Below are 14,755 nucleotides of genomic sequence, written 5' to 3'. Positions count from 1 at the left end.
AGGTTGAGATAACCACTTGTGCGTTGGGAAAGTAGAAGAAGCTTTTTCAATCAATCTCTCTCTCTCTCTCTCTCTCTCCTCTCTCCTCTCTCTCTCTCTCTCTCTCTCTCTCTCTCTCCTCTCTCAGGATGACATATGGTTGGAGGTTGGAGTGAGTAGCGTAGCAGAGATGAGTCTCACATCATGGTTCCTGGTGAGCAGCCGGGGCACTCGTCACCGTCTGCCACTGGAGATGATCTTCGTCGGCCGAGACGACTGCGAGCTCATGCTGCAGGTGACATGACTCCAATTGATACAACACAACATGTTACAGCATCACATGATACAACACAACATTTTAAACACCACCCAACATGATACAACACAGCAAAACATCATACAATACAACACACATGATACAACACAACATGATACGACACACCATGACACAACACGATACACCACAACATGATACAGTACAACACGATACAACACAATGCAACATGATACAACACAACACAACATGATACAACACAACACAACATGATACAATGCAACATGATACAACACAATGCAACATGATACAACACAATACAACATGATACAACACAACACACCATGATACAACACACCATGATACAACACAACACAACATGATACAACACCCATGATACAACACACCATGATACAACACAACACAACATGATACAACACACCTGATACAACATGACACAACACACATGATACAACACAACATGATACAACATGATACAACACAACATGACACAACACCGCATGATACAACACACCATGATACAACATGACACAACACAACATGATACAACACAGCACAACATCATACAACACAACATGATACAACATGACCACAACTACAACATGACACAACATGATACAACACACACATGATACAACACAACATGACCAAACACAACATGTCACAAAACAACATAACACAACACACAGCACAACATCATACAACACAACAAAAGATGACACAACACAACACAACATGATAAAACACAATATGACACGACACACCACAACATGATACAACACAACACAACATGATACAACACAACATGATAAAACACAGCACACCACAACATGATACAACACAACACAACATGATAAAACACAACGCAACATGATACACAACATTTTTACTAGGATTAAATGTCAGGAATTGAGTTTCATGTTTTTGGCTAAGGTGTATGTAAACTTCCGACTTCAAATGTACATACACCTCAGCCAAATACATTTAAACTCAGTTTTTCACAATTCCTGACATTTAATCAGAGTAAAAATTCCATATCTTAGGTCAGTTAGGATCACCACTTTATTAAAAAAATGTGAAATGTTTTTCTTTTGGTGAGAATAATTAATTTCAGCTTTTATTTCTTTCATCACATTCCCAGTGGGTCAGAAGTCTACATACACTCATACAACACACCATGATACAACACACCATGATACAACACAACACAACATGATACAACACACCATGATACAACATGACACAACACAACATGATACAACACAACATGATACAACATGATACAACACAACATGACACAACACCGCATGATACAACACACCATGATACAACATGACACAACACAACATGATACAACACAGCACAACATCATACAACACAACATGATACAACATGACACAATACAACATGACACAACATGATACAACACACAACATGATACAACACAACATGACCAAACACAACATGTCACAAAACAACATAACACAACACAGCACAACATCATACAACACAACACAAGATGACACAACACAACACAACATGATAAAACACAATATGACACGACACACCACAACATGATACAACACAACACAACATGATACAACACAACATGATAAAACACAGCACACCACAACATGATACAACACAACACAACATGATAAAACACAACGCAACATGATACACAACATTTTTACTAGGATTAAATGTCAGGAATTGAGTTTCATGTTTTTGGCTAAGGTGTATGTAAACTTCCGACTTCAAATGTACATACACCTCAGCCAAATACATTTAAACTCAGTTTTTCACAATTCCTGACATTTAATCAGAGTAAAAATTCCATATCTTAGGTCAGTTAGGATCACCACTTTATTAAAAAAATGTGAAATGTTTTTCTTTTGGTGAGAATAATTAATTTCAGCTTTTATTTCTTTCATCACATTCCCAGTGGGTCAGAAGTCTACATACACTCAATAGGTATTTGGTAGCATTGCCTTTAAATAGTTTATCTTGGGTCAAACGTTTCGGGTAGTCTTCCACAAGCTTCCCACAATAAGTTCGGTGAATTTGGCCCATTCCTCCTGACAGAGCTGATGTAACTGAGTCAGGTTTGTAGGCCTCCTTGCTCGCACACGCTCTTTCAGTTCTGCCCACACATTTTCTATAGGATTGAGGTCAGGGCTTTGTGATGGACACTCCAATATCTTGACTTTGTTGTCCTTTAGTCATTTTGCTACAACTTTGGAAGTATGCTTGTGGTCATTATCCATTTGGGAGACCCATTTGCGACCAAGCTTTAACTTCCTGACTGATGTCTTGAGATGTTGCTTCAATGTATCCACATAAATTTCCTACCTCATGATGCCATCTATTTTGTGAAGTGCACCAGTCCCTCCTGCAGCAAAGCACCCCCACAACATGATGCTGCCACCGCCATGCTTCACAGTTGGGATGGTGTTCTTCGGCTTGCAAGCTTCCCCCTTTTTCCTCCAAACATAACGATGGTCATTATGGCCAAGCAGTTCTATTTTTGTTTCATCAGACCAGAGGTTATTTCTCCCAAAAGTACGATCTTTGTCCCCATGTGRAGTTGCAAACCGTAGTCTGTTTTTTTTATGGCGGTTTTGGAGCAGTGACTTCTTCCTTGCTGAGCGGCCTTTCAGGTTATGTCGATATAGGACATGTTTTACTGTGGATATAGATCATTTTGTACCCGTTTCCTCCAGCATCTTCACAGGGTCCTTTGCTGTTGTTATGGGATTGATTTGCACTTTTTCCACCAAAGTACATTCATCTCTAGGAGACAGAACACGTCTCCTTCCTGAGCGGTATGACGGCTAAGTGGCCCCATGGTGTCTATACTTGCGTACTAATGTTTGTACAGATGAACGTGGTACCTTCAGGCATTTGGAAATTGCTCCCAAGGATGAACCAGACTTGTAGAGGTCTCCAATTTTTTTCTGAGGTCTTGGCTGATTTATTTTGATTTTCCCATGATGTCAAGCAAAGAGGCACTGAGTTTGAAGGTAGGCCTTGAAATACATCCGCAGGTACACCTCCAATTGACTCAAATTATGTCAATTAGCCTATCAGAAGCTTCTAAAGCCATGACGTCATTTTCTGGAATTTTCCAAGCTGTTTAGAGGCACAGTCAACTTAGTGTATGTAAACCTCTTACCCACTGGAATTGTGATACAGTGAATTATAAGTGAAATAATCTGTCTGTAAACAATTGTTGGAAAAATTACTTGTGTCATGCTCAAAGTAGATGTCATAACCGACTTGCCAAACTCATAGTTTGTTAACAAGAAATGTGTGGCTGGGTTGAAAAACGAGTTTTAATGACTCCAACCTAAGTGTATGTAAACTCCGACTTCAACTGTCTGTGTGTGTGTGTGTGTGTGTGTGTGTGTGTGTGTGTGTGTGTGGTGTGTGTGTGTGTGTGTGTGTGTGTGCTAGTGTTGTGTCCGCGCATGCGTGTGTGTGGTGTGTGTGTGTGTCCACGCATGCATGTGTGTGTGTGTGTGTGTCCGCGCATGCATGTGTGTGATAGAGAAAGTCTCAGCCAGAGATATTTCTAGAAAGTGGGGCAGATACATGTTGAGTTAGGTCCATCCAGACAGGAGGGCTCCATAGGAAGTAGAGTGGCTGCTGCATTGCCAAGTGTGGAGCAGAGAATGGGTGTGGTGTAGCAGCATATATCATGGAATATCTTGAGGGATTGATTCAATCCGTTCAATATCGTGGAAGATCCGCGGTATTGCACAAGTGAAATTTAAAGGGAATTCTCCCACCTTCACGGAAACTGTATTCACGGTAAATGCTGCATATGTCATCTCATTTGGGAAATTACCTTTCAATTTTAATCGCACTACAGCGTGGATCTTTAGTGCTACGGTTTGAATCTAGGCCTTAGGCATAGGTTTCAAAGCAACCGCAATGGTAGTAAAACTAATTGTTAAACCTATTGCGTGTATGTCAACCCTTAAAATAGTGTCACAGTACAACTTAAATAGAATATATTAATGTACTTTCTGTGCTCCTTGATGTCAACTCTGAATCTAACTAAATTACACTTTCCAAGCCAACTTAAGTAGTTGATTACTCACTGGTCAGGTTTCTGCCAGGCCCTGGCTCTGTATAACGAAGAGTACATTTATTTTCAAGGAACTGAGTTGCCTGTGTGTGATAATACCGACAGTGCCTCAGTCCTTAACTCTGAGACACTAGAAACCCTGGCTTCACAGACACTTAGGAGACACTAATCAAGGAGTCCTCCTTCAACCTCCTCAATCCTCAGTTTGTCCCTGTCTACTAATGAGCCTATAATTAAGCAGCAGGTCATTAATACATCAGCACATCTCCAATAGGAGTTAGAAGGTACCATGCTAAATGGCTTCTAAAGAACAAGCAGTTCAGAGTGCAGCAAGATACTTCTTGCTGGCACTCTGCAGTTTAACTGCTGAAATCAGCAGGGTTGGAATGAAAGGAACAAGGAGGCTGTTTTTCTAGTGTTTGTCTCTCTGATGACCAGGGGGAAGAGAGGAGAAGACTGGGTACTTTGTTTAGTGTGAGTCTGCCAACGGAAAATACGCCAAGAGGTCCGGGCCATGTGACTGTTTTTACTGGCCTCAGTCTTTTTGGTGTCACATGGGTGTCTCAGTAATATACGTGTTTAAGAGCCGTTCCCAACGCAAGGGTATCAGACTCAAATCTGTACCACTCCCAACTAGGCCACTCCAACATAGGGTCACTTCTAGTTAGTAACATCAAATCATGTACCACTCCCAACTAGGGCACTTCTAGTTAGTAACAGTCAAATCTGTACCACTCCCAACTAGGCCACTTCTAGTTAGTAACAGTCAAATCTGGACCACTGCCCAACTAGGCCACTTCTAGTTAGTAACAGTCAAATCTGTACCACTCCCAACTAGGTCACTTCTAGTATTAAACAGTCAAATCTGTACCACTCCCAACTAGGCCACTTCTAGTTAGTAACAGTCAAATCTGGACCACTCCCAACTAGGCCACTTCTAGTTAGTAACAGTCAAATCTTGTTACCACTCCCAACTAGGTCACTTCTAGTTAGTAACAGTCAAATCTGTACCACTCCCACTAGGCACTTCTAGTTAGTACAGTCAAATCGTGTCGACTCCCACTAGGCCACTTCTAGTTAGTAACAGTCAAATCTGTGACCACTCCCAACTAGGTCACTTCTAGTTAGTAACAGTCAAATCTGTACCACTCCCAACTAGGCCCACTTCTAGTTAGTAACAGTCAAATCTGGACCACCCCAACTAGGCCACCTCTAGTTTCCCCCTCTGATAACCAGGTGGTGAATCGCATCTCTGCATGTCTGGCAGACATATCAGTGTGGATGACGGATCACCACACTCAAGCTGAACCTCGGCAAGACGGAGCTGCTCTTCCTCCCGGGGAAGGACTGCCCGTTCCATGATCTCGCCATCACGGTTGACAACTCCATTGTGTCCTCCTCCCAGAGTGCTAAGAACCTTGGCGTGATCCTGGACACCCTGTCGTTCTCAACTAACATCAAGGCGGTGACCCGTTCCTGTAGGTTCATGCTCTACAACATTCGCAGAGTCGACCCTGCCTCACGCAGGAAGCGGCGCAGGTCCTAATCCAGGCACTTGTCATCTCCCGTCTGGATTACTGCAACTCGCTGTTGGCTGGGCTCCCTGCCTGTGCATTAAACCCCTACAACTCATCCAGAACGCCGCAGCCCGTCTGGTGTTCAACTTTCCCAAGTTCTCTCACGTCACCCCCTCCTCCGCTCTCTCCACTGGCTTCCAGTTGAAGCTCGCATCCGCTACAAAACCATGGTGCTTGCCTACGGAGCTGTGAGGGGAACGCACCTCCGTACCTTCAGGCTCTGATCAGGCCCTACACCCAAACAAGGGCACTGCGTTCATCCACCTCTGGCCTGCGCCTCCCTACCTCTGAGGAAGTACAGTTCCCACTCAGCCCAGTCAAAACTGTTCGCTGCTCTGGCACCCCAATGGTGGAACAAACTCCCTCACGACGCCAGGTCAGCGGAGTCAATCACCACCTTCCGGAGACACCTGAAACCCCACCTCTTTAAGGAATACCTAGGATAGGATAAAGTAATCCTTCTAACCCCCCCCCCCCCCCCTTAAAAGAGTTAGATGCACTATTGTAAAGTGGTTGTTCCACTGGATATCATAAGGTGAATGCACCAATTTGTAAGTCGCTCTGGATAGAAGCGTCTGCTAAATGACTTAAATGTAAATGTAAATGTAGTTAGTAACAGTCAAATCTGTACCACTCCCACTAGGCCACTTCTAGTAGTAACAGTCAAATCTGTTAGTAGTTGTACTAAATGCATTCTCACTTCTAGTTAATAACAGTTAAATCAGCTGTTAAATCAACCACTCCCAGTAGATTTATGTCAGTGTAAAGACTGTTATATTTTCTACAATAGGCTATGCTATCTACAGTAGATTTATGTCAGTGTAAAGACTATGTTATATTTTCTACAATAGGNTCAGTGTAAAGACTGTTATATTTTCTACAATAGGCTATGCTATCTACAGTAGATTTATGTCAGTGTAAAGACTATGTTATATTTTCTACAATAGGCTATGCTATCTACAGTAGATTTATGTTAGTGTAAACCCTGTGTTCAAAGCGGAATCTGACTTCAAAGCAGAATTGTGTCAACAATACATGTGATTCCTCCTCCAAACACTGACATTGTCACAAGGTTGATGTTTAAACCATAACACTGATAACACTGTTATCATCATGTCAAAAACATTTCAAGTTCATCATTGATGTCAAGTTACCATTCATTGTTGAATGGTACCATTACTGACTGTGACTGTTGGGTTTGTGTTTACAGTCGCGGAGTGTTGACAAGCAGCATGCGGTCATCAACTATGAGGTGACCAGCGATGAGCACAAAGTCAAGGACCTGGGCAGCCTGAACGGGGTGAGTAAAAGGGGAGGAGAAGACATGTTTACAGGTCAGAGCTGCAAACATGTCAGAGGTTGTGCTTCATCTTTAGGCCAATCAAATTTGCTCCAGCTTTGACTTGAGAGGAATTGACAGGGCTGAGATAATTACCTGACCTGTAAATGTGTGTCACATGGCATTAACAGAATGCATTCTCAAATGACATGCCCCTTTTTTCCACACCATGATCTTTTCACGGCAGAGAAAAAACATGTTGAAGTGCTCTTCCTGCCACATGGTGTGTGTGAGTCATGTGTTAGTTGTCCTAGTTCTGCTGATGGCTCAGTGTGTAACTTACTCAATGTGTAGGCTAACCCACTAGCCTGGAAAAACTGTGAAGCATTCTCCCAGGCAGGAAGCTGGAGTCATAAGCTCTTCCTCCTGAGTCATGCTTCAGGATTCCTCCCCTGTCGTTCGAGGGCCCATGGCGACAGGAAGTAGCACTACATCCCATGCTGGGCCAATCAGAGCCTGACTGCTGAATGCCCTGCACATTTTACTCATCTTTATGATGGATCTACATCCCATGCTGGGCCAATCAGAGCCTGACTGCTGAATGCCCTGCACATCTTACTCATCTTTATGATGGATCTACATCCCATGCTGGGCCAATGCCCTGCAATTCTTACTCATCTTTAGGATGGATCTACATCACATGCTGGGCCAATCAGAGCCTGACTACTGWKTGCCCTGCACATCTTACTCATCTTTATGATGGATCTACATCCCATGCTGGGCCAATCAGAGCCTGACTGCTGAATGCCCTGCACATCTTACTCATCTTGAGGATAGATTTTGAATCAACAGTGTATGTTCAATCTATATGTCCAGGACTCTGTTTTGATAAATCCTGATAGCAACAACAGCTAGCCTACAGTCATAACTGTCTCTTCTAATTAGACACTGCAACCACCTCTCAGCTAACACTTCTATTACCCATTGTAACCGTTCTTCTCTTTTAGAGTGACTTTAAACTGGACTTGTGACTAAAAAAAGTTTTATTATTATTTCTATGCTCTCCATGAAGGACCCAGGTAGAAACAAGTACCTCTTGTCCCTTTCATCAAGTTCTGTCACACTATTTAGAGGTCAGACAGAGACAGGCACAGAGTCAGGAAACTTAATCGGTGTCAGTGATTGAAAATGCTTGGTCAGTGAGGCCAGCGCTGCCAATGTTTTCCTGGCCCCGCTCTGCACCCATCATCTGACATACCTTCCATAAACAGACCCCGTCAGCTGATTCAATGTCTCTGGCTGCAGTGTGGGACATTTTTCACATCACCTGATTATTTAAGGCGCTCTCTTTCCTTTTATAATGGCACTATGGCTGGTTCTTATGGGGGTTGGAGAGATCTGCAAGAAAGACAGAAATCACATTTACTTAAGATTTTTACAGTACCGATGTAATACGGCCCTAATCCAATTTCTCGCCATCAACTTTTGCCTGCAGGTTTGTGGTGATTTGTAACTGAGCATGAAAGGTAATGTATTCTGGTTTAAATGTAGCCTGAAATGAAGTTTGCAGGGAACAGTTTCCCTAAATTCATTATGTAACTCAAGTCTGAGCCACAAGGGTTTTAAGCAATGAGAACTGGGCTGGCACGCCTGGCACTGGAGAGAGGCGGAGGGCAGTCAATTTATAATGTGCTATTTATAATGTGCTCCAAGTCCTTACAAACAGGTTTTCCCTCTTTTCTCTCCACACAGACATTTGTGAATGATGTCAGAATACAGGAGCAGGTGTATATCACTTTGAAAATTGACGACAAGTTGAGGTTTGGATATGATATCCTTTCAATCATTCAGTCCTTAACATTTTAATGACACAACATTACTGCAATCTAAATAACCTGACATGAGGCATCTTTTCATTTCATTGCTCTCGTCCACTGATCATTTGTCAAGCTGTATAATCTGCAAATGTCAAACTGTCATCCACTGTGGCTTCGGCCTGACTGTTGTTGTGTATAATGAATTGGCTGTGAGGATAGATGCAAACAGTGTGAAAGTGTATTTCCTTAACCTGTTCCACATATCAACCTGTTCACGGTGTTGCAAGGGGAGATGACTGTCCCAGACGAGGCTCTTCAGGTATGACACTACACAGTACATACAACCCTTTACATGTTGTACTGGAATGGAATGTACACTACCATTCAAAAGTTTGGGGTCACTTAGAAATGTCCTTGTTTTTGAAAGAAAGGCAATTTTTTTGTCCATTAAAATAACATCAAATTGATCAGAAATACAGTGTAGACATTGTTAATGTTGTAACTGACTATTGTAGCTGGAAACAACATATTTTTAATGGAATATCTACATAGGCGTACAGAGGCCCATTATCAGCAACCATCACTCCTGTGTTCCAATAACACATTGTGTTAGCTAATCCAAGTTTATCATTTAAAAGGCTAATTGATCATTAGAAAACTATTTTGCAATTATGTTAGCACATCTGAAACCTGTTGTGCAGATTAAAGAAGCAATACAACTGGCCTTCTTTAGACTAGTTGAGTATCTGGAGCATCAGAATTTGTTGGTTCGATTACAGGCTCAAAATGGCCAGAAGCAAATACCTTTCTTCTGAAACTTGTCAGTCTATTCTTGTTCCGAGAAATGAAGGCTATTCCATGCGAGAAATTACCATGAAACTGAAGATCTCGTCCAAAGCTGTGTACTACTCCCTTCACAGAACAGCGCAAACTGGCTCTAACCAGAATAGAAATAGGAGTGGGAGGCCCCAGTGCACAACTGAGCAAGAGGACAAGTACATTAGTGTCTAGTTCGAGAAACAGACACCTCACAAGTCCTCAACTTGGCAGCTTCATTAAATAGTACCCACAAAACATCAGTGCAAATGGAGGATTCTTTGTCGAAAGCAAAGTTTGAAGGACATAATTATTATTTCAATTTAAAATCATTATTTATAACCTTGTCAACGTCTTTATTATATTTCCTATTCATTTTGCATCTCCTTTCATGTATGTTTTCATGGAAAACAAGGACATTTCTAAGTGTCCTAAATCTCCACCCGGCACAGCCAGAAGAGGACTGGCCACCCCTCATAGCCTGGTTCCTCTCTAGGTTTCTTCCTAGGTTTTGGCCTTTCTAGGGAGTTTTTCCTAGCCACCGTGCTTCTACACCTGCATTGCTTGCTGTTTGGAGTTTTAGGCTGGGTTTCTGTACAGCACTTTGAGATATCAGTTGATGTAAGAAGGGCTATATAAATACATTTGATTTAAGTGACTCCAAACTTTTGAGCGGTAGTGTATGTAACCTTTTCCCACTTTGTAACACATCAGAATGTGGAAAAAGTCAAGGAGTGTGAATACTGTTTGAAGTCGCTGTATATCAGAATATCTATGTTGTACTCAATATCAGGGCTATCTGGGGTGCTAAGTTCTGCTAAATATGAAGTAGCAACGGTTATACCATAGTATAACAAAGTGTCTGTAAGTACAGGGTCTTCAGAAAGGATTCACACCCCTCGATTTTTTTCTAAATGTTGTTGTGTTACAGCCTAAGTTTAAAATCGATTACATTTAGATTTTTGGTTGCTGGCCTATAGACAATACCATATAATGCCAAAGTGGAGGTGAAATTATGTCTTTTGACATTTTTACAAATTAATAAAAAATGAAAAGCTGAAAGGTCTTGAGTCAATAAGTATTCAACCCCTTTGTTATGGCAAGCATAAATAAGTTCAGGAGTAAAAATGTGTTTAACAAGTCACATAATAAGTTGCATGGACTCATTCTGTGTGCAATAATAGTGTTTAACATGATTTTTGAATGACTACCTCATCTCTGTACCCGAGGGAGATTTTCCAATGCCTTACAAAGAAGGGGACCTATTGATGGGCAAAACATTATTAATTACACGGTGAAGTCATTAATTACACTTTGGATGGTGTATCAATATACCCAGTCACTACAAAGATACAGGCGTTCTTCCTAACTCAGATGCCGGAGAGGAAGGAAACTGCTCAGGGATTTAACCATGAGAACAATGGTGACTTTAAAACAGCTACCGAGTTTAATGGCTGTGATAGGAGAAAACTGAAAATATTCCATAACATGCATCTGTTTGCAACAAGGCACTAAAGTAATACTGCACAGAATGTGGCAAAGCAATTCACTTTTGGTCCTGAATACATAATATTATGTTTGGGGCAAATCCAATACAGCATATTACTGAGTACCACTCTTCAAATTTCAAGCATAGAGTGGCTGCATCATGTTAACGGTATGCTTGTAATCCTTAAGGACTGGGGAATTTTTCAGGATAAAAAATGACCGTAATGGAGCTAATCACAGGCAAAATCCTAGAGGAAAACCTGGTTCAGTCTGCTTTCCACCAGACACTGGGAGATGAATTCACCCTTCAGCAGAACAATAACCTAAAACACAAGGCCAAAACTAAACTGGAGTTGCTTACCAAGAAGACAGTGAATGTTTTTGAATGGCCGAGTTACAGTTTTGGCTTAAATCTATTTGAAAATCTATGGCAATACCTGAACATGGTTGTCTAGCAATGATCAACAACTTATTTCACAGCTTCAATCATTTTGAAAAGAATAATGGGCAAATGTTGCACAATCCAGGTGTGGAAAGCTCTTAGAGACTTACCCATTAAGCTCACAGCTGTAATCACTGCCAAAGGTGCTTCTACAAAGTATTGACTCAGGGGTATGAATACTTATATAAATGAGATTTCATTTTCAATACATTTGCCCCCAAAAATCTAAAATTATGTTTTCACTTTGTCATTATTGGGTATTGTGTGTAGATGGGTGAGAAACATTTTACATTTTGAATACAGGCTGTAACACAACAAAATGTTGAATAAGTCAAGGGGTATGCATACTTTCTGAAGGCACTGTAGGTTCTTGAGATTGTATCTTGCCCCATGCAAATATAACTTTAAGCTGTGTGTGTCAGCATTAGATGAAAGATGATATTTTTGGCTCTGACGGTGTTCCACTCTCTTTCTCCATCGCTCCATCCCTTCCTCCCTCCATCAGCATGAGAAGTTCACCAGCCAGCTCCAGCTGACTAAGAAGCACTTCAACGGTGAGCCCACCAAGTCACCTGCCAAGTCCCCCGCTAAGACCCCCAGACCAGCCGAGACCAAGGCAGCCGAGGGGACCACCATGGAGCCATCGGCCAAACCTGCTGATTCACACCAGGGAGATGACAAGATGGCAGGTGAGAGCAGGAAGCACATATAAGAGATTACATGTATGTTGTACGGTATGACCCAGTCATTTCAGGGAAATAATGAATGGGATATTTCAGTTTTGATTTTCAATCATGACACAGTATTTGGAAATAATATCAATTTTATAACGATAGCATTTTAGAATCTGTATTCTGAATGAGTAAGCAATGAATGTCCTGATCCTACCATAGATTGGACAGTGATACACATGTCTGGACTACCAGTCATCTAAAAGACTAATAAACCTTTCACTGCCTGTCTCTTATGGAGACTTGTTTATCTATTGACTGTAATAAAAGAGGGAGGGTTTAGGGTGTTTAAATTACACATTGTCATTAAAAACATCACACTCATCTGAGCTACTGTCCTGTACCACTGGGGTGTCTTATCTGATTAGCCAGCCCAGCATGCCTCTGGTCCCACTATCAGTAGACACTGGGCAAAGACGTCAATTAAACGTCTATTTCACGTTGGTTCAACGTAATTTCATTGAAATGACGCATAAACAACATTGATTCAACCAGTGTGTGCCCAGTGGGAAAGAGCTATATTTATCTACAGGATGCAGCAGAGTGGCTGCAGCTGCTCCTATCTCTCCATGTGCAGCTGACAGTGAGAATGTCTCCTACACTTGCATCGTTTACGCACTATCGTCAAGTCACTCAGCTGGAGGGAGGGTTTATGCTGGTGTTGGTGTGGATAGCAGTTTAGTATCTCTTACAGTAGATGGTACAGCTGTTGGAGTTATTTCACTGTCAGGTCTACACCTGTTGTATTCTGCACATTGACTAATGAAATGCGATTTGGAGATTTTTGGTCCCAACCGCCGTGTCTTTGTGAGACGCAGAGTAAGTGAACGGATGATCTCTTCATGTATGGTTCCCACCATGAAGCATGGAGGAGGAGGTGTGATGGTGTGGGGGTGCTTTGCTGGTGACACTGTCAGTGATTTATAAAAAATTCAAGGCACGCTTAACCAGCATGGCTACCACAGCATTCTGCAGCGATCCCATCTGGTTTGCGCTTAGTGGGACTATCATTTGTTTTTAGACAGGACAATGACACAACACACCTCCAGGCTGTGTAAGGGCTATTTGACCAAGAAGGAAAGCGATGGAGTGCTGCATCAGATTACCTGGCCTCCACAATCACCCGACCTCAACCAAATTGAGATGGTTTGGGATGAGTTGGACTGCAGAGTGAAGGAAAAGCAACCAATAAGTGTTCAGAATATGTGGGAACTCCTTCAAGATTGTTGGAAAAGCATCCCTCATGCTGGTTGAGAAAATGCCAAGAGTGTGCAAAGCTGTCATCAAGGCAAAGGGTGGCTATTTTGAAGAATCTCAAATATGAAATATATTTGTTTAACACTGTTTTGGTAACTACATGATTCCATCTGTGTTTTTTCATAGTTTTGATGTATTCACTATTATTCTACTAAGTGGAAAATAGTAGAAATGAAGAAAAACCCTTGAATGAGTAGGTGTGTCCACACTTTTGAGTGGTATTGCACATATACATTATTTATTTTGCTCAGAAACTTAAACCACCCGCGGTCCGCCAGTTAAGGAACCCTGGTCTATAGTATCAGGATCAAAACAACAGATGTTCTAACACTGTCATATGGGGCATCAGGCTTAACACATAAGTCAAGTGAACATTACATTTAACCCGCCTTGCCACCCATTATGTGTCTAATTACAGCATCTGCAGTGGGGGCCTTCAGCAGAGGGCCTGTAATGATAGGGGGAGCCACATCCACACATGTCTCCTTTATTACTCGACAACCATTAAAAAATAGGAGGCGGGAAGTGTTTACATGTGTTCCTCCTTGTCGGGTTCTCTGCCACCTGGATATTGAAGCCTGCTAATTGTCCTTTTAATACTAATGTATTATTCCCCCCGCTGATTCACAGACAGGCAGTTACCGTATGTTCCCTTTCCTCTCTGCAGTCAGACAGTCACCGTATGTTCCCTTTCCTCTCTGCAGTCAGACAGTCACCTTATGTTCCCTTTCCTCTCTGCAGTCACAGTCACCGTATGTTCCCTTTCCTCTTTGCAGTCAGACAGTCACCGTATGTTCCCTTTCCTCTCTGCAGNTATGTTCCCTTTCCTCTCTGCAGTCACAGTCACCGTATGTTCCCTTTCCTCTTTGCAGTCAGACAGTCACCGTATGTTCCCTTTCCTCTCTGCAGTCACAGTCACCGTATGTTCCCTTTCCTCTTTGCAGTCAGACAGTCACCGTATGTTCCCTTTCCTCTCTGCAG

At 42.0% G+C, this 14,755-nt stretch overlaps 1 protein-coding gene across 1 annotated transcript in view; it reads left to right on the top strand.

Annotated features, from left to right (window-relative positions):
- Window positions 1–14,755, top strand: part of LOC112071524 (centrosomal protein of 170 kDa-like) — a 92,136-nt gene that overhangs the window by 36,721 nt on the left and 40,660 nt on the right. The window contains exons 2-6 of the mRNA XM_024138968.2: window positions 128–274; window positions 7,155–7,244; window positions 8,976–9,054; window positions 9,301–9,359; window positions 12,292–12,475. Of these exons, the coding sequence (XP_023994736.1) occupies window positions 170–274; window positions 7,155–7,244; window positions 8,976–9,054; window positions 9,301–9,359; window positions 12,292–12,475 (517 nt within the window). The 5' untranslated portion in view covers window positions 128–169. The remainder of the gene's footprint in view (window positions 1–127; window positions 275–7,154; window positions 7,245–8,975; window positions 9,055–9,300; window positions 9,360–12,291; window positions 12,476–14,755) is intronic.

The sequence above is a fragment of the Salvelinus sp. IW2-2015 genome, unplaced genomic scaffold, assembly GCF_002910315.2.
Source record: "Salvelinus sp. IW2-2015 unplaced genomic scaffold, ASM291031v2 Un_scaffold1631, whole genome shotgun sequence".
In the NCBI taxonomy this organism is placed as follows: Eukaryota; Metazoa; Chordata; class Actinopteri; order Salmoniformes; family Salmonidae; genus Salvelinus; species Salvelinus sp. IW2-2015.
The sequence above is the reverse complement of the archived record's forward strand: the minus strand, read 5'-3'. Positions and strand labels throughout refer to the sequence as shown.